The sequence below is a fragment of the Eriocheir sinensis genome, chromosome 23 (assembly GCF_024679095.1).
Source record: "Eriocheir sinensis breed Jianghai 21 chromosome 23, ASM2467909v1, whole genome shotgun sequence".
In the NCBI taxonomy this organism is placed as follows: domain Eukaryota; kingdom Metazoa; phylum Arthropoda; class Malacostraca; order Decapoda; family Varunidae; genus Eriocheir; species Eriocheir sinensis.
Genome location: NC_066531.1, coordinates 16,746,043 through 16,770,938, shown reverse-complemented (window position 1 = coordinate 16,770,938; position 24,896 = coordinate 16,746,043). Strand labels below are relative to the sequence as shown.

The following is a 24,896-nucleotide window of genomic DNA, read 5'->3' as shown; positions in this document are numbered from 1 at the left end:
CCAGGTTTACACTCAAGAAGGTAGAGAAGAAATGGAAAAGTACTACAAAGCTACAAAAATCAAAACTGTCAGCGTTGGCGACAGAGTGTTCCTCAAACATACACCAAAAATAAAATAAAATAAAAAGTTGCAACCTATTTTTGATGGACCCTACAGGGTAATAGAGAAGATCAGTGATATAGTGGTAAAAATTAGGAACCTCAGGACTAGTAAGGTTTCAACGGTCCACACAGATAGAGTGAAAGTCCTTCATGAAGACTGCATCGATGTGCAGCAATGTCCAACGGTTAGGCGAGCATACCCTTAAATCCACAGACAGACACTGATCTATTCTTTGCATTGCTCAACCCTGAAATCGCTGAAAAAAATTCTACCGAAAATGAAAACTCGTAGCGGAGAGGTGACTACTACTGATGACACATTAAATAATGTTCGTTCTACAACAGCAATAAACAGCTGATGCACAGGCCCTACCTTCTCAGGTTACTCCCAAACTTTCAGAGCCACCTCAGCATAGATAAAGCCTTTGCTCTTCCTCTACGGTACAAGAGTTGCCTAATGTAATGTCAAAACCAATACGATATAAAACAGGAATAATGTATAAAGATGAAAATGCAATGATTAAGCGGAAATATGACGAAATAAACCACAGATTGATTCGACTCTTAATTGTACGACTCAATAACACAACAGGAGTCCCCAACACGTGCTGGCCAAAGTTTCACACCAACATACTATCTATATTATAGTCCTCACAGACAGAGACTATAGTACCGTTTAGCCTCACAGAAGATGTTTTAGCTGCATTATATAAAGCACGGAATTTAACTGCTTCTTTAGCTTGAAATGTTATTCAAATGTCACCTGAGTATCCAGCTGTAAAAGCAATAAAACACACACTCTTTAATTTTGAAAATGATTTCAGTTCATTGTTGCATCATCTAAGAAAAGTTTTAGGCTATGTGATGACTACTAATCAAAACAAGCTGCATGCTTCTATGATTTATAAAAAAAAAGTGAAATAATTATTTTTTTTAAGGATCCTTGTCTAATATCTTATTTGGTACCACGACCCAGGCTCAAGTTGATGCTATACAATATACATGGAAAAAATAGAGAACTAGAGTCATTAACTGAGAAAATTTTATTTAGTTAAATGTTTATTATGGAAAACTCAACATCGCTAAGTAATATGCATGCCATGCAATCTGCCTTTAATAGGCTATATTCAGCTGTAGATGTATTGAACCAAGTTGTGCGCCAATTTTCTATAGACTTTGGCTTTAGGAAGAGAAAAAAGCTCCTACAAGCATTGTTGTATTTTGACTTAGCATTATGCTGACCAGGTATACAAGATTTAAAGTTGAGTCTGCAGGCTCCCCTGCAAACATACATAACTCCAACCATTATGTGAGACAAACAGTTGTTCAGTACATTAAAGGAAGCCTAGGTTCGGCCTCCAGGTCTTTTATGGTTTGCAGTTCTGGATTCTTTAGCTTTATATAGGGATGTAATAACTGTCCTCCAGGACAACGGCTTTGCACGATTCTCGTAATTTCTGTCTCACCAAACCTTTACGAGGAGATCCGCCTGACACCTTTGATGTCTTTCGAATCGACTCCCTTCCATTTTCTGTGCAGAATAGCACTTACTTTCTTATGTATAGTGTTGATTCACGATATATTGCCTTCAGTGAGAATAGGAAAATATATTTTCTGCTTTCTAGTATAGAACACAGTAACAAGAATAACCATATGTTAGTTTGTCCTCCCACAGGCCCCGTATATGAGGCTAGTGACGCAGCCTCTTGTGAATCGGCTGCTTTCTTCAATCATGAGTCAGTGATCAACCTCTGCCACACAATAGTCTTGAAAACATTTACCCCTATGTTTATAAAAGGTCCTGGCTACTGGACCTATTCACTTGCCTCCCCCATCACTCTGACACTCACATGCCCTACCAGTCCTGTAAACAAACATACTGTCAGCTTGGCGGGTAATGGAATATTGACGCTTAGGCAAGGTTCTCTTCGTAGTGCTGAGTCCATCTCCTTACAGGAGCTAACAGATGGCTTGCAGCCCCTTAATTCTGTGGTCGAGCCGGATCAGCCCTTTCAACCAGCAATCCCTTGGTGGATTGTCTTCGCCATTGTCGTGATCCGGGTTCTTCTGCTGGTGACGTCTGCCGTGGGGTATTCCTATGTCCTGCGCTACGCAGAACACCGCCTACTTCCAGAATAGAGCCAATTGCAGACATTGAAAGGCGTATCTTCTCTCTCAACCAACACCTGTGAGATATCAGGGGCGAGATCTTCCTGAAGGGGAAGTATGTCGGGACCCAGAAAACGAACAAACAACGAGGGTAATGGAAAACAGATACCCAGAGAGGAATGACAGATATACAACTGTGTAAACATCTGACAGGACAAACACTAACAAGAAGGGTGACATATATAATAGTGTAAACATCTCATAGTACAAACGATAACAAAAAGGGGAAACAACGACGGTCAAGGAAAACAGATACCCAGACTCAGATACAGAAAACAGATACCCAGTAGGCGTGGTCAGAAAGTGTGAACAGCCATTGAAAAATACTCTGAACCTGTGACGTCATTCGTGGCGACATGTTATAAACCATTAGCTTAAAAGAAAAATCACTGTCTTAAGAGTGAATCACGAATAAGCAGGAGAAGTAAAACAATACAACATAATGAGCGAGCCAATGGGTGTGACAGGAAGTATTGGCCACTGGTTATGTAGAAAATTAAGGCGTGTCAAGGATGTAAGTCCGCCTCAAGCAAATAAAAATGTGAACTTAAAATCAGTGGTATGGGCAGACCGAGCTTGGTTCTCGCCTCAAGCAGACCTGCTACTCACTCAGCTGAGAATGGCTGTTGTGATCTTAATCGTGAGAAGAAATTCGAGAATCTAAGGGAAACCGACTGTATTGTCCTGGAGATTATAATGTAGGAGATGTGTAGTAGGATTGTGAGTGGAACAGGATCGTGATTATTTTATCGCGATATAAAGCAAAGGTAAAACCACTGGGTGTGGTATAATTTGGTGTTTCCGTGACTTGTAGTAGATTATACTATAGGGATGTGTTATTAGGATTTTGTGAAGAGAGTACATAATGATTGTGATGTAAGCAGAGAAGCAGAGAGATAAGTGGAACGACGAGTGTTATAATTATTGGCAACAATTGAGCACATATTGTAGTATTATGTTTAAGACATGTCGTTTGTCATATGTTGCATCCATTGCTGAATATGCCAGTGTTATGATCGTCTGAGCATAGAATATTGCGTAAGGGAATTACTTTCATTTAATTTTAAATAAATTTATATTTTCTTTTTCCCTTGTTTATCCCCGAACACCAGTCTCCAATAACAACTTAAGCCGGATCACGCTACCAGGGATACGAGACGGTCATATATGGAGTAATTAATGAGTGATAAAATAATTGTTTTAATACAAGTTAATACAAATGAAATAAAATATAAAGATTAAATACAAGAAAAGAAGGGTCCAAAAGTGTGGCTGTGTGAGATAACTCTGTAATACAATTAAATAGGAGCTCAGAGACAAAAAATATATTCAGTCCTCAGTCACACACACACACACACACACACACACACACACACACACACACACACACACACACACGTACAGTGTAATTCAAGCAAACATATCAAAATTGAAAATGCTCGTATCTCGCTTATTTCCAGAGTAAAGTTTTTTATTAACAATCAGCAGCGGACGGGAAAAAAAAATGGATAACCCGACGGGCCTGACGTGTGGGCTGGGCAGTGGGGAGAGAGAGAGAGAGAGAGAGAGAGAGAGAGAGAGAGATAGCAAATCATCCGTCTACTGACCTGTATGTCCTCACTAAACTGAGGGAAATCACGAACGGTAGGTATAATAATTTATGAAGAGTAACGAGCCTCCATTATGGGAGGTAAGGGTTGCATATGACACTGCTACACTGTCGTGTCATCCTGACAAGATGTTGCATCACTTCCACTGTACCCCTCCACTAGTGGTGGCAGCGCTCCACACGTAGGCACGAAGCAAGCACTTAACGAGCATAAGCAAATCTTGTGTTTACACTTGTAATATTTGCTTTGTTTTGTGTATGCAGCTCAGCGTTTTAAGGAAGTAATTGTTTTGAATCTTCGTAAACTTCAATTTCAAGAAAATAAAAATGTATAAGAAATGCATTGTAATTCTCAGACAACGACGTTGTTTGTTAACGCTCATCGGATCCGGGGACGAGTAGGTTTCATTGCTTGTTTCTCCAACAGAAGTTCAGTCATCTATAGGCGATGGAAAGTTTTCAGATTCCGCCATAATCAACTTTACTTTTTAACTCTTAGCGGGTGATATTTTCTCAAATAGTCTCCAGAGCAAATACCCTTCACTCATCGTTAATCAAGTCATACTGAGTATACTATTCTGAGGAGACCTCGGGTAACCTTGTCCCAGGGAATCTACCCCAACGGCCGGTGGCAACACTGCAGGGTGGCGCACGGCTGCCTGAGGTGACGGAGCTCACATATGAGGAGTCCGGCGGTAGTGGCGCGTGCCCTGCCATAAGTGTAACCATCACGTACCCTTTGAGGCTCCTAAATACTCTTCCGAACGCATGTGACCAGTTGTTGTGTCGCGTGTAACCCAGATTGACGCAGCGACGGAGGGGCAGCCTGAGCGACCGAACACCTATTCCTGGGAAGTACTTCCGTGGGTTGCCTCGTAGCAGCACAAGAGGTTTGTACTGATGTTTCAGGAATAAGAAAGTGAAAGGATTGCATCACCTACAAGAGTACTTCCTTCCGTGTATAGTTATGTGAGCTCGTAAATTCCACCGTCGGTTACAACAGAAACGGCAAATCGTGTATACTGCCCCTTTTCACCCCCCCCCCCCCCCCACTCCCTTTTCGTTGCTTTTTTACATAGCTCAAATGGCAATTAGCACTACCCCAACTACCATCCCCTCCCTGTCTTTGGCTTTACAGTGCCTAAAGTCAGAGAACTCCATGACCAATAACCCAGGAAAACTACTGTTGTACAATCGTGGTACGCAAGTGTTGACACACTGTCCACTCGGTTTCGTTCACCGGCCCTGACTTTAAAATATATATATCGCATGGAAAGAGGCTAATGTTCAGATATGTCACTACATATACACTCTCCATAAGTTATTAGATATGAATCTGTCAGTTGTGCACACTGATAACAAGTTTGTAATTTGTGGACGAAAATGTCTCCTTTACATTTCGTTCAAATTTAGTCAAGGACAGCTAAAGTTGTTTACAACGCTATTACGCATCTGAATGTATGTTGTACTCATTTCTGCAACGTCGTCCCTAAGAAAATACGAAGAAAACATTGATAACGTGCACAAATATTATGATATAATATAAAAAATATATAATGATGTCACCATTTAACTCTCGCTAGACAATGTTATGCAATTACGTCGCCATCGACCATGCCAGCCGGCGCATTTAGGAAACTAGTAGGCTATTATGAATTGAATTGAATTACAAAGCTATTATTTTGCATTTAAGAATACTAAGCGATTTGTTTGCATTTATGAAACTATACTATTACTTTGCATTTACGAATACTAAGCTATTATTATGCATTTAAGAAAACTAGGCTATTATTTTGCAGTAACTTTTTTTTCTTAACATAAATTAATCTCTCTCTCTCTCTCTCTCTCTCTCTCTCTCTCTCTCTCTCTCTCTCTCTCTCTCTCTCTCTCACACACACACACACACACACACACACACACACCAGAATGAACACTGACGACCAAAGCCAAGCAAGTATTTAGCTTATGGAATGCAGAAAATCTTATTACAGAGCGTGCACTGGTGGAAACAAAAGGATTCATAACATTTCTTTTTAAAAAAACATAATCGTCGTGCAGTTGACGCTCACAGTTTCGTAACAAAAATCCTTAAATAATATCTCTTTCACACCCACACACACTCTTTGACCCTTACACACACACACGCACACACACACACATACGTCACATATAACTCAAATGTAGCTCTGCTGGATAGTTGCCGTCTTTCGCTGGCGGCGTCCGAAACATTTTGGAAACTGTGTCAACACTTGCGTCCCACGACTGTACCTTCAAAGTATGTATAAAACACTTCGATGACGTGACGAAAGCTATCATAATTATTACCGTGGAGAAAATGTCTCTTTTCGGGTACGGCGGCTGCGCGGGGGTGGTGAAGGTGAGCTCCTAACAAGGCAGATCAATATTGTTTAATTTATTAGACACATAATTATATAACGCAGGGTTGTTTGATTTAAATCAAGTTGATTTAAATCACTGATTTAAATTTAAGGATTTTTTTTAATCATTGATGTAAATCGACTTTAATTATGATACTCTTTTCAAATGTCATTGATTTAAATCTTGACCGTATTACCAGGGCAACAATATACTACGGAAAAACTAATTAAGAAAACACTAATTTTGATATCAATATTTTCCCTATCATTAACTTCACTGATTTCCATGAGCTTGTTAGTTCATTATATATATATATATATATATATATATATATATATATATATATATATATATATCTATATATATATATATATATATATATATATATATATTCAATCAGCTACATATAAGAACATAAGAACACAAGAACGTAGGAGTCTGCAAGAGGCCTGTAGGCCTGTACAAGGCAGCTCTATTGAACCTAAGCTCCTGTGTATCTAACCCCACCTAATTTCGCTGTCCATGAATTTATTTAATCTATTTTTGAATGTGACAGTTGTATTGGCAGTCACCACATGACTGCTAAGCCTATTCCACTCATCCACCACTCTGTTAGTAAACCAATTTTTGCCTATGTCCCTGTTGAATCTGAATGTATCCAGTTTAAGCCCATTACTTCGTGTCCTACCCGGTTCTCTTACCAACAACACCTTATGAATATCCCCCTTATTAAAGCCCTTCATCCATTTATAAACCTCGATCAAGTCTCCACGCACCCTTCGCCTTTCTAGAGAATGCAAGTTTAACTGTTTGAGTCTTTCCTCGTATGGCAAGTTTCTCAACCCCTGAATCATCTTAGTCATCCTCCTCTGCACCGATTCTAACATTTTGATATCCATTCTATAGAGGTGACCAGAACTGAACCGCATAGTCAAGATGAGGTCTAACTAATGCTAAATATAGTTTGAGGAAGACTTCGGCGCTTCTGTTGCTTACGCTTCTTGAAATAAATCCCAGTACCCTATTTGCTCGATTTCTAGCTTGAATGCATTGTGTCCTTGGACGGGGATCAGAGCTCACTAAGACCCCTAAATCCCTCTCGCACCCAGACCTGCTTGTGGGAGCGTCATTTAAGCAATAGTTATGTGAGGGGTTGTTGAACTCCATTTGCCATTTATCCGCCCTGTCATACAATGTTTAGTTCATCCTGGAGAATACTAGCGTCCTGATCCGACTCAATTACTCTACCGAACTTGGTATCAACATATGGCCGGAGTACGTAGGAAGACACCTACCGAACGGGCGCAAGCCACTCCCGATGAGGTATATATGGGAGGTGAGAAGGGAGCTGAAGCCCTACAAAGACCCTTCCATGTCCTCACTAACCGTTTCCCTATTGTCTAAACAACACCGGAGAGTAGTTCAGCTTGCTCTCTAAAGACAGATCCTCTCTCTATCCACACCACACTACATTGACACAACATATACACCTTTTCCCAAAATTCAAATTTCAAAATGGCGCACCTACATCAAGCCTCGGAGTCCCCGCCTTGGGGGGGGGGGCACAAATGCCCCCAGGGAGGACTCCCCTTCTGGCTGCCGACCCGAGAGGTGTCTTGATGACTCCTCGAACCTCTTTCTTCTCAATTTCTGCAACATTCGCGGTCTCCGTTCTAATTTTTATTCTGTGGAACATCATCTTTCCTCCTCTAAACCTCACCTTCTCTTCCTTACCGAAACACAGGTTTCTGAGGCTACTGACAGCAATCTCTACTCTGTTCCCTCCTACTATCTCTTTCCTAAATTTCAATCCAAAGCTGGATGTTGCGCCTACTTGCGCAACGACATCACTTGCTCTCGTGCCCACAACCTTGACTCTTCTGAATTTTCTACCATCTGGCTAAGACTTCATTGTCATTCTATTACTAAATACATATGTGCTGTTTATCTCTCATCTAACTCTACTAACTATGTAAAATTCTTTGACTATTTAAATTCTAAAGTGGAGCACATCTTGACCCACTCTCCCTTCGCTGAAATCTCCATCCTAGGAGATTTCAATGTTCACCACCAGCTTTGGCTTTCATCCTCTTTCACTGACCAGCCTGGTGAACAAGCCTACAACTTTGCTATCCTCAACGACCTAGAGCAGCTGGTCCAGCACCCTACACGTATTCCCGACCGTCCTGGAGACCGGCCCAACATTCTAGACCTCTTTCTTACCTCAAACCCTTTTGGTTATTCTGACAAACTGTTCCCTCCGTTGGGCTCCTCCGATCACAATCTTATTTCTGCATCCTGTCCTATCGCTCCTGTACACCCTCTGGACCCACCAAAGAGGCGATGCTTCTGGCATTTTGCTTCATCTCGGTGGGACGACCTGAGGATGTACTTTTCCATTCCATGGAATGATTATTGCTTCCAGGATAGAGCCCCTCTGTGTGTGCTCTGCGCATCACAGAAGTGATTGTCTCTGGAATGGAGGCATACATTCCTCGTTCTTTCTCTACTCCTCACGCTAAAAAGCCTTGGTTTATTCACGCTTGTTCTCGTGCGGTCAATGATAGAGAGGCAGCTCACAAAAGGTACCAGAGCCTTCAAACTAATGCTAATTATGAACTTCACATTTCTGGCCGGAATCGTGCCAAATCTATTCTCCGACTAACCAAAAACTCTTTCATTAATAGAAAATGCCAAAACCTTGCTTTCTCTAACTCTTCCCGTGACTTCTGGCATCTAGCCAAAAACATCTCCTCCAACTTCACTTCTTCATCTTTCCCTCCACTCCTCAGTCCTGACGGCAACACTGCCGTCTCATCTATCTCTAAGGCTGAACTCTTCTCTCAAACTTTTTCTAAAAACTCCACTCTGGACGATTCTGGGCATATTCCTCCTACTCATCCACCCTCTGACACCTTTGTGCCTGTTATAAAGATTCTTCAAAATGATGTTTTCTATGCCCTCTCTGGCCTCAATCCTCAGAAGGCTTATGGAGCTGATGGAGTGCCTCCTATTGTCCTTAAAAACTGTGCCTCTGCGCTGTCACCCTGCCTGGTCAAACTCTTTCGCCTTTGCCTGTCAACATCTACCTTTCCTTCCTGCTGGAAGTATGCCTTCATACAGCCTGTGCCTAAGAAGGGTGACGGTTCCAATCCTTCAAACTACCGTCCTATAGCTTTACTTTCTTGTTTATTTAAAGCTTTTGAATCAATCCTTAACCGGAAGATTCAAAAGCACCTTTCCACTTCTGACCTTCTATCTGATCTCCAGTATGGGTTCCGCAAGGGGCATTCTACTGCCGATCTTCTTGCTCTCTTAACTGACTCTTGGTCATCCTCTCTTAGCCGTTTCGGTGAAACTTTCTCGGTTGCGCTAGACATATCGAAACCCTTCGATAGAGTCTGGCACAGGTCTTTGCTTTCTAAACTACCCTCTTTCGGATTCTATCCCTCTCTCTGTTCCTTTATCTCCAGTTTCCTTTCCGGCCGTTCTATCTCTGCTGTGGTAGACGGTCACTGTTCTTCCCCTAAATCTATTAACAGTGGTGTCCCACGGAGTTCTGTCCTATGTCCCCTCTCTTTCTGTTGTTCATTGATGATCTTCTTTCCAAAACGAACTGTCCTGTCCATTCCTACACCGATGATTCCACTCTGCATTACTCAACTTCTTTTAATAGAATACCCACCCTACAAGAACTTAACGACTCAAGGCTGGAGGCTGCAGAACGCTCAGCCTCAGACCTTACTATAATTTCCGATTGGGGCAAGAGGAACCTGTTGTCCTTCAACGCCTCAAAAACACATTTTCTCCACCTATCCACTCGATACAATCTTCCAAACAAATATCCACTTTTCTTTGACAACACCCAGCTATCACCTTCCTCAACACTAAACATCCTCGGTCTATCCTTAACTCAAAATCTCAACTGGAAACTTCATATCTCATCTCTTACTAAATCAGCTTCCTCGAGGCTGGGCGTTCTGTACCGTCTCCGCCAGTTCTTCTCCCCCGCACAGTTGCTGTCCATATACAGGGGCCTTGTCCGCCCTCGTATGGAATATGCATCTCATGTGTGGGGGGGCTCCACTCATACAGCTCTTCTGGACAGAGTGGAGGCTAAGGCTCTTCGTCTCATCAGCTCTCCTCCTCATACTTATAGTCTTCTACCTCTTAAATTCCGCCGCGATGTTGCCTCTCTTTCTATCTGCTATCGATATTTCCACTCTGACTGCTCTTCTGAAATTGCTAACTGCATGCCTCCCTCCCTCCCGCGGCCTCGCTGCACACGACTTTCTACTCATGCTCATCCCTATACTGTCCAAACCCCTTATGCAAGAGTTAACCAGCATCTTCACTCTTTCATCCCTCAAGCTGGTAAACTCTGGAACAATCTTCCTTCATATGTATTTCCTCCTGCTTACGACTTGAACTCTTTCAAGAGGAGGGTATCAGGACATCTCTCCTCCCGAATTTGACCTTGGTTTTGGACACCTCTTTTATATATTTCTTAGGAGCAGCGAGTAGCGGACTTTTTTTTATTATTGTTTTCTTTTTTTGTGTGCCCTTGAGCTGCCTCCTTTGTTGTAAAAAAAAACAAAAAAACTTACTGACATCACTACTAATTCCTGTATCTAAGTCACTGATATAAATAATAAACAAAAGTAGACCTAATACCGAACCTTGTGGGACCCCACCCGTAACACATCCCCAGTGAGATCTTTTACCATTGATTTGCACTCTTTGCTTCCTATTGCTAAGCCACGCCTTGACCCAGTTCAAACATGGTTCGTCTAGTGTCCTGGAGCAGAACAAGACATTGACCGTCTCTCTCCATATCTTGCTGAGGCATGGTGATGGTTTCAAACGTATTTTATAACATGAACCACATTTTCTTTTATGTTACCAATTGTTTGATCATGAGCCAGAACATCTAAAGTGTGTGCAGTGCAACCAAGCGTTAGCAACTTCAGTTTATTTCCTTTTAATTGTTTTCTCATCTTGTTGACAATGGCTGCATTAGATGCTTGAGTCTCTCCACATATAGCAAGTTTCTCACCCCTTGAATCTTTTTTTATGCCTCCATGGTCTAGTGGTTAGCTACGAATCCGCGGGCACGGGTTCGAATCCCGGCTTGGGCAGTCAGTGGGCTCACCCAGCTATTCATCCTTCTTTCTTTTCGGGCTGGTCGATAAATGGGTAGCCTGCCTGAGGAAGCTCTCTCTCTCTCTCTCTCTCTCTCTCTCTCTCTCTCTCTCTCTCTCTCTCTCTCTCTCTCTCTCTCTCTCTCTCTCTCTCTCTGACAAATAAGTATATAAGGAAAACCTTCATCTGTATTAAGCAACACTAAGATGTGATAGTGGCTGTGAGTGAAAATAGTTATACATCATTCATTATACAAATATCTCCAAGTCCGGCCTTCAAGAAAAAGACGAAAACAAGTAATCCGGCAAACTGGCTCTTCCTCGCACGCTCTCCCGCTCGGAAACGAACTTCTCCATTAAGGCTGCCGGTAATGTGTCTTGGAGGCTGAGCCTCTTTCACACTGGATGACTTATTTGTAATGACTTGGCGGCCGCCCAAGGCGGTTTGCGAGGCTATTTTGAGTCCGTCGTGTGATTAATGCGGTAACGTGTGTGTGTTCCCGGGTTAGTGTTAGGTCCCGTATTTTACCTGTCCGCGAAGAAAGTCAAGTGTCCGCCATTATCTGCGATATCCCGAGCCTAATGACGTACGTACATTATTCAGAAGTCTCGACACACCTGAATGACGATTACAGATGTTATCGAGTGCTTGATTAATTACATAGGTATTAGTAATTTTAACGGATAGTATTTATAGAAGAGAAGTAAGATTGGTACAAAATGTCATTGAAAGATTACTAGGTAACTACAGATGACTGAATGAATCAGCAAGTTTGGAGGGTCGTATTTATTATATCATAATTTCAAGACCCTCCTTTTTAAGGGTAACGAACGCGGGCGGCAAAGTTTGTGGATCCTTCTTTTCTTGTATTTAATTCTTACATTTTATTTTATTTGCATCAGCTTGTATTAAAACAACTCTTTCATCACTCATTAATTACTCCATAAATGATATCACCGTCTCGTATCCCTGGGAGAGTGATCTGGCTGAAGTTGTTATTAGAGACTGGTGTTCCGAGATAATCAAGGGAAAAAGAAAATATACATTTATTTAAAATTAAATGAAAGTAATTGCCTTACGCAATATTATATGCTCAGACGATCATAACACTGGCATATTCAGCAATGGATACAACATATGACAAACGACATGTCTAAAACATAATACTACAATATGTGCTCAGGTGTTGCCAATAATAATAACACTCGTCATTCCACAAGCAGTGGTTTGTTTCTCTCTGGTTACATCACAATAATTATGTACTCTCCTCAAATCCTAATAACACATTCTTATAGTATTATCTACTACAATTTCACGGAAGCACCAAATTATACCACACCCAGCGGTTTCTACCTTTGCTTTACATCGCAATAAAATAATCACAATCCTGTCCCACTCACAATCCTACTACACATCTCCTACATTATAATCTCCAGGACAATACAGTCGGTTTCCCTTAGATTCTCAATTTCTACTCACGATTAAGATCACAACAGCCATTCTCAGCTGAGTGAGTAGCAGGTCTGCTTGAGGCGAGAACCAAGCTCGGTCTGGTCTTACTACTGATTTCTAGGTCACATTTTTTCTTTGCATGAGGCGGAACTACATTCTTGACACGCTTTAATTTTCTACATAACCAGTAGCCAATACTTCCTGTCAACAAACATTGGCTCGCTCATTATATTGTATTGTTTACTTATCCTGCTATTCGTGATTCACTCTTATGACGCTCCCACAGTGACTTATCTGTTTAGTTATTCGCTTATAGCATGTCGTCACGACTGAGGTCACGTGTTTAAAGTCTTTTGAATGGTTTTCCACACTTTCTGACCACGCCTACTGGGTACCGTATCTGTTTTATGTATGTGGGTCTTGGTATTTTCCGTAACCTCCCTTGTTAGTGTTAGTGCTTATCAGATGTTTACGACTTTGTATATCTGACTAATTGCTTTCCTTCCTGTCTCGGTTTAGATTCGCGACAAGTTATTTTTATAGTATTTGCTATAGGGAAGCTGTTGACGCGTTTTCCTAGTTCGTCACGTGACCTAGGCGCGGGGCGGGTCACGATGACTCAGCCTGTTCGTTGCCTAGGCGACGAGCGTAGTGATGCCAAGGCGTGCATTTTCGTGCGGGTCGCCCGCTGTGTTTTACCTGCGTTTACGCACTTTCAGGAGTCACCACTCCACTCTCTGCAGGTGCATAGTAGTGTGTGCATTACTGCAGCTTGTACGCCTCTGCTGTGAGGATGTTGGGCTAATGTCTTTGTGCTTCCCGCCATGGGGGCTGTTGCCGCCCGCGGCCTGGCTGGGCGGCCTGTGTTGCTAGCTCGCGATTGTTGCTTTCCTCTTCGTGTCTGTACGTAGCTTGCTCCGCTGTTTATATTGCGGTGCCATGCACTTGCAAGTTATAGCTGCGCGTCAGAGAAGTGTAACGATATCTGCCTATGGCAGTATTGCTCAGAGTGCTGTCAGCACCCTCTGTTGTATTTTTCCTCGCCAGCAGCGTTTTGCATCTCGGCCGGGCGAGTTGGGGCCCGTCAGGTCACTCGCCGCGGCTCGGGGCTGACTTCTCCCCCTGACCGCCGTCTGGTGAGGTCACGGGGCGACGTTCCTCTACTCTCGCCTACCTCTTGGCACCACGCGGTTTTCCTCCTGCTGGAGTGCGGGGATCCTGGGCTTCGCCACTTCGGGATACAGCCCACACCGGGTCTCAGTTTGGGTGTGTCGAGTCCGCGGCGGCCTCTTTCTGAAAGCCGCATCTACCGCCGACATCACGCGCCTGATGAGAGGACCCACGGCAGGAAGGACAAGCTGCAGCCACCTCGAGCAAGGCTGTGCAACGAGCCTCTACTCTTCTCCCTCCGCACTAAGTTAAGTAGCTAGTTGTTAGTGTAGCCAGGGCACGTTAGTCTTGTGCGAGCACGAGAAACGCTAGGCTCAGCTGGGTGTGTATGTGAGATTTGTCCGTGTCTTGTTCCTTTATGTAATAAAGTCTGTGCATAGTTGTACACGAGCTTTATCAGTAACCCTTTTGCCTGTGCGTATGTGCCTTCCAGCCCCATAAGGAGAGTAAATAAGAACCCCACGGGAGATTTGAGCAGGTAAGTCGTGTTAGTACTCCCTAGTCAGGGTGTGTACACCGTCGTGTCTCCTGGCGTGCCGCGGGAATCAACCCTTGTCGGCTAGCTACCTCCTTGTGAGCACACTCCTGTTATTAATCTTATTTTACCCCGTGACACTTCCCTCTCCTATCATATTTACAATACTTGTCTCCATATCTCCCTCCGGTATTTGCCTCTGATTGGGGTCACTATTAATTAATTGTGCTGTTATGGTCTTCTGGGTCCCGACAAGTGACTTGAATGGTACGTGTCGGGCCTAATAGGTTGAAGGATTTTAACATATTTCTTTTAAATGGAATTTTCATAAAAGTAAGACATTTTAGAGCTTACAACTATTTTTATGTCGGATTAAAAGAAAAATGGTTAACATGGCGACTATTTTTTTTTTTTACGTCGCGGGCTATTGCGCCGGTAGGCTTCTTCCCGGTGGGGCCTGATGGTCTGCCCAAGGCTTCTTCCCGGTGGGGCCTGATGGTCGGCCCAGCCCGTTCTCGCGCAGGCGAGTGTTTATAGTGGCGCCATCTTGCATTGGCTCATGCTGCCCTCCCGAAGCTCATAATCGCCAGCAGCAGGTACCCTCCCGACATGAGCAAGTGCTCTTTATCGTCGATCTCTGGGTACTGCCAGGACTTCACACACCACACACCCCATCCCCTTTGCTCAAGGGGGGATAGTAACCACTCCTAGTCAACGGAAAGAATTCGCCCTGAGCGGGCTCGAACTGCCGCCCTGTCAGACCGTGAAGCCTGGCAGAGTGTGTGTGTGTGTGTGTGTGTGTGTGTGTGTGTGTGTGTGTGTGTGTAATTCATTCATCACAGCCTGATCACGAGTCTCTCTCTCTCTCTCTCTCTCTCTCTCTCTCTCTCTCTCTCTCTCTCTCTCTCTCTCTCTCACACACACACACACACACACACAGAGAGAGAGAGAGAGAGAGAGAGAGAGAGCAACTTCAGCTGGCCGTGCAATAAGCTGGGGAGCCTTACTGCACCCACACCTCACTATCACCTGTCATCCTCGTCCATGTAGCTATCCAGTCTACTCTTAAACCAAGCTATCGTCCCTGCACTAACTATGTAATTGCTTCGTCTATTTCATTCCAGAAAGAGAGAGAGAGAGAGAGAGAGAGGCGGGCCATGCCTGTCATGGAGGTGGGCGGAGCTTGAGAGCCAGCCGGCGAGTCAGCGAGGAGTGCGGCGCGGGCTAGAAAACCGTACCTACCTTTGTAAATATATAAAGGCTGTATAAAGGAATTGTACTGTACTGTAGTCATGCCCTGCCTGTAATTCTCCCGTCTCTTCCTGGCTGCAGGATAATGTCTGAGGGCGGCAGTCGGGGCGACGTGGCAATGAGGGTGGACGCGAACGTCCACAGGCCGGGGATCACGCCGGAGGAGATGGCGGCCGGCTACGTCGAGTGGTCCGAGAACTACGAGGAGATGGTGAGAGAGAGAGATGCCTTCGGTACCAAGTGCCTATGCAGAATCATGGGGTATCGCCGGAATGATTTTGCGTTAAACCGGCGACTTCTCCGTGAGGTCCGGGAGTGAAGTGATGCGGCCTGGGGTACGCACCTGTAATCATCTGCTTCCCCGTCCTTAGATGATCTGGAAAGGCGGGTACCGTGGCCCCGCCATCACGTTGGAGGAGGCGCTGCGTTGGGTACCCCTGGGCGGCGAGCCAAGGCCAGGGTGCTGGACGTGGCCGCCGGGACGGTGTGTGGGCCGCGAACTCCACCGGGAAGGCTTCAGGTGGGTGCCGCAGGGCCGCAAACAGGGGATGTCCGGTCACCATACTTAAATATCCTCCAGTCCACTGCCTCCTGCCTGCCAGTGCCTCAGCCTCAACACGACTCCAACCCCAAGAGATGAAGATGATGTGTTGGAAATTACAGCAGCTTGTGTAGAGGCAGGGCCGCTGGGTGGGAACTGGGAGCAGGCAGGAGCAGCATTACTATACTCCATCAACTCTAACTTAAAATTGAGCCCTGTGGCTTGGCCAGAAACCCCATTTGTTTACAGATCTAGCGATGACCTGCGCATGGCATTATGTCTCACTGTTAGTCTGTACGTTATCTATTTTTGGAATATATATATATATATATATATATTCATAATACGACTGCGTGGTGTTATGAATGGCTTGGGATTAGAGGGAAAGACAACGACTCAGTAAACCTTCCATATCACTTGGCAACGTGGCTCATGCAACGTTGCCGCCTGACGGACCTTGGCAACAGGCGCCAGGCCGCACCATTCAGCGTTACGCCACAATGGACAAATGAAGTAGATCTCACTCTCGCGCCCTGCGCAGCCATGCAAAGAGAGAGAGAGAGAGAGAGAGAGAGAGAGAGAGAGAGAGAGGTAGCCACCCTCTCTGAGGAGAGTAATGGAGTGATGTGGCACCAGCGCGGTCTCGTGGGGAATCCTTGTGTCACGCCCAAGGGCTCAAGTTAAAATCGATAGACTATACTATGTTAGGAATTAGGCCAGTTAACCGTGGGACTAGACAAATTAACTATTTCCCTTATGGAACTAGTCTCGGGCCGAGAGCTCAAGCCAACTATGAGTATCGCCTGAGCTCAACTAAGCCTTGGATGGTACTTAAATACTTCGGTCATCGGCTCCCAAACCGAGACAGAATCAACTTATTCACTGCCTGAAGACTAACCACATTTACCATGAAAGGAAAAACAATAGTGAAGTGTTTCCTTTCATGAAATAATAACTAATTGTCCTTGCTGAATTATAATTAAAGAGCAAGGATAATTTAACCGATGGAAACAGAGAGGAAAGCCACGCCATCTGGCGAGAGAAATTCAAAACATCGCTTCAGACCCACGTGGTTGGTTTTCGCTCACTCCACCACCGGCCTTCACAAAGTAAAGACCAAGGCACTGCAGCCCACCCATTAAATCGGACGCAGTGTGCCTTCTATTACCTGACTGAGGGATACTACACCCGGCAACGAGACTTCAGAGACAACAATATCTTTTGAAACCCGCTTCTCAGCTAAGTGCCCCCAGCAGTTATTTGAGACAGATAGATTTTACTACACGGATCCGGTAGGATTATTATTTGTTCGGCTGTCTGGAGTTGCTTGTTGGATACCTTCACCACCTAAAAGCTGGTAAGCACTTGTTTCTTTGGGATTGTCTGACGGGTGTGTTATTCACTTTGCGAGTGACCTAACTGTTGGGTAGGGTAAATTTACTGATTCCCAACAACTACTACTACTGCTATAACTTCTACTACTACTACTGCTACTACTACAGCCACTCCCACAGGCACATAGACGCTGTGGACCCGTCGGAGGGCATGATGAAGCAGCGGGAGACTGGCATCTATACCAACGACTTCCTGGAGTTTATCGGCAGCGGACACTCCACCGTGCCCAAAGGTATTTGTAATTTTTTTTTACATCAAAGGACACGGCTCAAGGGCAACAAAAAGAGTACAAAAAAAAGCCCGCTACCCGCCGCTCCCATGAAAGATAAAAGTAAAGAGTAGCCAAAATAGAGGTCAATTTCAGTGGAGGTGTCTTCATACACTCTTCTTGAAATAAATCAAGTCATAGGCAGGAGGAAATACAGACGAAGGAAGGTTGTTCCAGAGTTTACCTCTTGCATAAGGGATTTGGATAGTATAGGGATGAGCTTGAGTAGAAAGTCGTGTGCAGCGGGGCCGCGGGAGGGAGGGAGGAATGCAGTTAGGAAGTTCAGAACAGCAATCATTATGAAGATATCGATAGAAGATAGAAAAAGAGGCAACATAGCGGCGGACTTTAAGAGGTAGAAGGTTGTCAGTAAGAGGAGGAGAACTGATGAGACGAGGAGACTTAGACTCCACTCTGTCCAGGAGAGCTGTGTGAGTGGAATTATTGTTATTGTTGTTGTTTCATATGTAAAGATTAATATACGTATTTTTCTTCTACATCTCTCTCTCTCTCTCTCTCTCTCTCTCTCTCTCTCTCTCTCTCTCTCTCTCTCTCTCTCTCTCTCTCTCTCTCTCTCTCTCTCTCTCTCTCAGACACATACGACCTGGTGGTCATCTCGGGCGGTATGGGCGAAGGTCACATCCCAGTCAGTGGCCTCGACGACCTGGTGCGCTTCGCAAAGAATGGTGAGTGAGTGAGTGAGTGTTTTTACAACAAAGGAGACAGCTCAAGGGCACAAAGAAAGAAAACTAATATAAAAAAAAGCCCGCTACTTGCTGCTCCTAAAAAAAAATCAAAAGAGGTGGCCGAAAGAGGGGTCAATTTCGGGAGGAGAGGTGTCTTGATACTCTCCTCTCCTGATACTCTGCTCTTGAAAGAGTTCAAGTCGTAGGCAGGAGGAAATACAGATGAAGGAAGATTGTTCCAGAGTTTACCAGCGTGAGGGATGAAAGAGTGATGTTGGTTAACTCTTGCATACGGGGTTTGGACAGTATAGGGATGCGCATGCGTAGAAAGTCGTGTGCAGCGGGGTCGCGGGAAGGGGGAAGGCATGCAGTTAACAAGTTCAGAAGAGCAGTCAACGTGAAAATAGCGATAGAAAATTGAAAGAGAGGCAACATCGCGACGGAATTTAAGAGGTAGAAGACTATCAGTTGGAGGAGGAGAGCTGATGTGACGAAGAGCCTTAGACTCCACTCTGTCCAGAAGAGCTGTGTGAGTGGAGCCGCCCCACACGTGAGATGCATATTCCATACGAGGGCGGACAAAGCCCCAGTACATGGATAGCAACAGTGCGGGGGAGAAGAATTGGAGGAGACGATACAGAACGCCAAACCTCGATGAAGCTGATTTAGCGAGAGAGGAGATATGAAGTTTCCAGTTGAGATTTTGAGTTAAGAATAAACCGAGGATATCTGGTATTGAAGAAGGTGACAGCTGTGTGTTGTCAAAGAAAAGGGATAAGCGTTTGGAAGATTGTGTCGAGTTGATAAGTGGAGAAATTGAGTTTTTGAGGCATTGAAGGACACAAGGTTCCTTCTACCCCAATCGGAAATGATAGCAAGGTCTGAGCGTTCTGCAGACTCCAGTCTGGAGTCGTGTACCTCCTGTTGAGATGGCCTTCTATTGGAAGAAGTTGAATAATGCAGAGTGGAGACGTCGGCGTATGAGTGGACAGGACAGTTTGTTATGGAAAGATCATTGATGAATAGAAAGAAGAGAGTGGGTGATAGAACAGACCCATGTGGAACACCACTGTTGTTAGGTTTAGGGGAAGATCAGTGACCGTCTACCACCGCAGAGAGAACGGCCGGAAAGGAAACTGGAGATAAGGGAACAGAGAGGGATATAATCCAAAAGAGGGCACTTTACAAAGCAAAGACTTGTACCAGATTCTATCGAAGGCTTTCGATATGTCTTGCGCAACTGAGAAAGTTTCACCGGAACGGCTAAGAGAGGATGACCAAGAGTCAGTTACGAGAGCAAGAAGATCGCCAGTGGAACGCCCCTTGCGGAATCCATACTGGCGATCAGATAGAAGGTTATAAGTGGAAAGGTGCTTTTGAATCTTTCGGTTAAGGATTGATTCAAAAGCTTTAGATAGACAGGAAAGTAAAATTACGGGCTATAGTTTGAGGGATTGGAACGAGCATACTGCCAGTAGATGTAGATGATGATAGGTAGAGACGAAAGAGTTTGACCAGGCAGGGTGTCAGCATGGAAGCACAGTTTTTACGGTCAATAGGAGGCACTCCATCAGGTCCATAAGCCTTCTGAGAGTTGAGGCCAGAGAGGGCATAGAAGACATAATTATATATAATCTTAATAACAAACAAAAAGGAGTCAGAGGGGGTATAAGTAGGAGGAATATGCCCAGAATCGTCCAGGGTGGAGTTCTTACAGAAAGTCTGAGCGAAGAGTTCAGCCTTAGAGATAGATGAGACGGCAGTGCTCCCGTAAGGGTTAAGGAGAGAAGGGAAAGTGGAAGAAGTGAAAGTGGTGGAGATCTTATTGGGTAAGTGCCAGAAGTCACGGGAAGAATTAGAAAAAAAAGCAAGGTGTTGACATTTTCTATTGATGAAAGAGGTTTTGGTAAGTCGGAGAATAAATTTGGCACGATTCCGGGCTGAAATGTAAAGTTCATGGTTAGTAGGAGTGCGAAGGCTCTGGTGAGTGCGTGTGTGTGTGTGTGTGTGTGTGTGTGTGTGTGTGTCTGTTTTGCAAGGTCCGCTGAGTGGGTGAAGGCGCTGGAAGTTGGACCCTCAGTTTAGATACTCGTGCGAGGACCCGTAGGTTAGCATTGCTCCTGGGCATGCCGATCTTCCGCCACGACTATTTCCCAAGGCCACTGAGAAGATTCACCGGGTTTTCATGGGTGGTTTTCCCGTTGAAGATCGTGACAGACGTGTAGAATCATCACTATAGGATCTCAAAACTGTTCATGGTACTCCCAGCAACTTTTACGAGAGGCTTTTCAAACAAGCGAACTTAGGCGCCGTTTAGGATGGGAAAGAGCCTACATAGAGCCTTCAGATTTGCCTCGAGTAAACCTTGAGGTGGTCTTCCTAGGGTGGGCTAGATGACGCGCCCCCTAGTGTATGCCCCAATGATTAAATAATTTCCTCCTCTCCGGCACTCCAGGAGGCTTCGTAATCATCGTGATGCGCCATGAGTACCTACAGACCGTGCCTTCCTACAAGGACAAGCTGGAGCCTTACATGGACCAGCTGGAGGCGGGCGGGAAGTGGAAGAAGGTAGGGAGCACTGTCGCCAGATTATCGTACTCAGAGCATAGTATTTACCGTTTTTTGACACCTAACTATTGCCAAGAAACATCAGGAATTAACTATTTTAACGATAGATATAAATGAATCTAGTTATTGAGCCCCAGGATACATATTTGAAGTCGGAAGTTGGTAAATATAAATATATAAGAGGCTGAGTACAACTATCTGGCAACTTTGGTACAAGAAAACATTTACTCTAATCGAGGTTTCTGTCTGGCGGGGCTGTTCACTGTATGGGCGCCTGTCACGACACACTGGTATAAGGCGATGGTCAGGAGCTGGCCAGGGGGAGAAGGTCACGTATTTGAAATGATGGTCATAAGTCCTTCAGGTGGAGCGGCGCATCGTCCCAAACTATTTCTGTGACAAGGAGGGTCTCGTCTTCGTCTTCCGCATCACTAAGCCTGAGTGAGGAGGAAGAGGAGGGAAAGGAAAGGGGAGAGATGAGGAGGAGGAGTTATAGTGGTGCTGTGCCAAGGCCGTCTCTGTGTAACAGCCTTGGCTTTCGTCGCGGAACCCGAGACTGAGGTGTGAAATTATCGTGCTTTGGCAACCTGGTGTCATGGCGTCTACGATGTTATTTGATAGTTTATGCAAAGGACACATTTGTCAGTATTAATCATATTATTGAAATTGTCGCAAAAATCTGTTTTAGTTGATAAGGCTGAGGCTGCAGAATGCTTAACCTCAGACCTTGCTATCATCTCCGATTGGGATAAAAGGAACCTTGTGTCCTTCAATGCCTCAAAACCCTAATTTATCCACCTATCAACTCGACACAATCTTCCAAACACCTATCCCCTATTCTTCAACTACACTCAGACGTCACCTTATAATTCTTCAAAACTAAATATCCTCGGTCTGTCCTTAACTCGAAATCTTAACTGGAAACTTTCATCTCTTCTCTCACTAAATCAGCTTCCTCGAGGTTGGGCGTTCTGTATTGTCTCCTCCAGTTCTTCTCCCCCGCACAGCTGTTATCCATATACAGAGGCCTTGTCCGCCCTCGTATGGAGTATGCATCGCACGTGTGGGGGGCTCCACCCACACAGCTCTTCTCAACCTTTCGGCCACTCCTCTGTTGTAAAAAAAAAATAAGGTCGCTGATTATGTAGCTGTATGTGTGTGTGCATGTGTAATGGCAAGTTGCCAAAACACGATAACGAAGACCTCAGACTCATGTGCTGCGAGTATAGTATACGTTTAGGAATGCTTGGTCTGGGGCTTGGGGTCTTGATGATGTACAGACATGTATATATATAATAAACGGGTGCCTACTTCCCCTCAGAATCATGTTAATCTTTGTTTGTTTCTCAAGATAATTTAAGTGATTACTCTTCCTAATTTATAATGTGTCAGCTGTTCCTAATTTATAAGGTGTCTGCTGTTCCTAATTTTAAAAGCGTCTGCTGTTCCTAATTTTAAAAGAGTCTGCTCTAGCCCTACGTGGCGTAATGCAGAGGAAGTTAACTTATTTAATCTGAAAGTAAAGTGAAATGATCTGAAAGCAAAGTTAAGTAACAGAGCAGTGAAGTATATGTGGCAGTGAGCATGTGGAAGGATGAGATGGAACGAGAGAACAAAGATTAACGAAAAGAATAAAAACTCTCGCTCCCATCCCTCCCTCCTCCATACTTCCTTCATCGAACAGAATCGTCCGCCACTGGAACAGCCTCCCCGCAGAAGTAGTCAGTGCGGAAACGATCAACTCCATTTCCACTGACAGTCACTTTACTGCGTCGGGAGTGAACTGAACGTATCCGAGAGTAGCAGAAGTGCTTGAATCCTTTCCACAGGTCACTTAATGTTCTCAGTTCTTTTCTTTTCTTCTTCTATTATTAGATATCATCATCATAATTTCGTTTAACGTCCGTTTTCACTCTTCCTGAGAGGTTGGACGCTTTATGGGTCTCCTCTATTCTGCTCTGTCTTCTGCCTGATGCTCATCCAATCCCATCACTACCAGGTCTTCCTGTATACACCTTCTCCACGTTTTCCTAGGTCTACCAACTGGTCTCCTTCCTTTTGCTTTCAATCTTACCAAAACTCCCAGCACTGTATCCTCCCCTGCTCTTCACATGTCCAAACTATAGGAGTCTCCCTTCTGAGCACTGTTTCCAGGTTCTCTACTCCACATCTGTTAGCCACATCTAGCTGCACTGGACACCCTGTCTTGCCAATCTCTCCACAACTCCCAGCACTGTATCCTCCCCTGCTCCCTTCACATGTCCAAACCATCGGAGTATTTCCCTTCTGATCACTGTTTCCAGGTCCTCTACTCCACATCTGTTACTTACATCTGAACTGGGTACCCTGTCTTGCCAATCTCTCCAAACCTCCCAGCACTGTATCCTCCCCTGCTCTCTTAACATGTCCAAACCATCGGAGTCTTTCCCTTCAGAGGTGGTGGTGGAGTGGTTAGCGTGCCGGCCCCGCCTTCGCAGCGTTCATGATGATGAGGGTTCGAATCCGCCGCTAACCACCTGGGATTTTTCAGTCACCGCCGAGGGGCCTAAGACTACCCACATGCTGTCCTGAAGACTATCCTCCAACCCGGACTCTAGAAGAAGCTATGCAAGTGAAATCAAAAATGATCTCCGGGATGCAGCATGAGCCAATAATAATTGCCCCACAATAAACATTAGTCTGCGTCATAACGGGCTCGGGCCCACCATCAGGCCCCTAATAAAAAAAATCCTACCGGCGCTTTAGGTCACATGTAAAAAAGGAAAAAGGAAACTGTTTCCAGGTCCTCTTCTCCACATCTGTAAGCTACATCTGCACCGAACACCCTATCTTACCATTCTCTCCACAACTCCCAGCACTGTGTCCTCCCCTGCTCTCTTTACATGTCCAAATCCATCGGAGTCTTTCCCTTCTGAGCACTGTTTCCATGCAGGTCCTCTACTCCACATCTGTTAGCTACATCTGCACTGGATCGACACCCTTCTATTATGTGATATGGAACAAAGAATAAAGGAGATAATTAATTGCTCTCCCGCCCCCTCCCTCCCTCCCTCCTTCCTTCATTCCTCGAAATGAGTCATCCGCCACTGTAACAGCCTTCCTGCAAGAGTGGTTAGCGCATACTGTGTGATTTTCAGTTAATACAAGACACATGTGTGCAATATTCATGCAGTGGATTGATTGATTGATTGATTTAAATTAGGCGCCGCAACAGCCAGGGTCATATGGCGCCGCATTCAATGAGTTAAAAACTAAAAAAAGGCAAATAGCGTAACACTGAGAATACTTCCCTGTGGTACACCATCCTCAAGTGGACTAACCTCGGAAAGAGTACTCCCCACTCTAACCCGTAAAAGACGATGAGATAAAAACTCCTTAATAAAAACAGGGAGACGGCCACGAAGACCAAACTCAAACAGGTTAAGTAAAATTCCATGACACCAAGCGGTGTCATAGGCCTTCTCCAGATAAAAAAACACGGTCACCTGGTGGTGCTTATTGGCAAACGCCTCACAAACTGAGGACTCCAAGGATAAAAGAGCATCCGAAGTGGAGCGCATCTTTCGGAAACCATATTGCACCGGGGTCAATAAATTCCGGCTCTCCAAGTACCACATAAGCCTGACATTCACCATCTTCTCCATCACTTTACAAGTGCAGGATGTTAAAGAAATAGGACGATAGTTAGTT

The 24,896-nt window shown here is 44.6% G+C and overlaps 1 protein-coding gene across 5 annotated transcripts in view; it reads left to right on the top strand.

Moving 5' to 3' along the window:
- The window catches only part of LOC127002513 (uncharacterized), a 126,268-nt gene extending 103,607 nt beyond the window's left edge, over positions 1-22,661 (top strand). For all 5 annotated transcript variants that reach the window (XM_050868575.1, XM_050868578.1, XM_050868576.1 and 2 more), the window contains one exon: positions 21,571-22,661. In XM_050868575.1, the coding sequence (XP_050724532.1) occupies positions 21,571-21,651 (81 nt within the window). In that variant the 3' untranslated portion in view covers positions 21,652-22,661. The remainder of the gene's footprint in view (positions 1-21,570) is intronic.
- Positions 22,662-24,896: the final 2,235 nt, after the last annotated feature.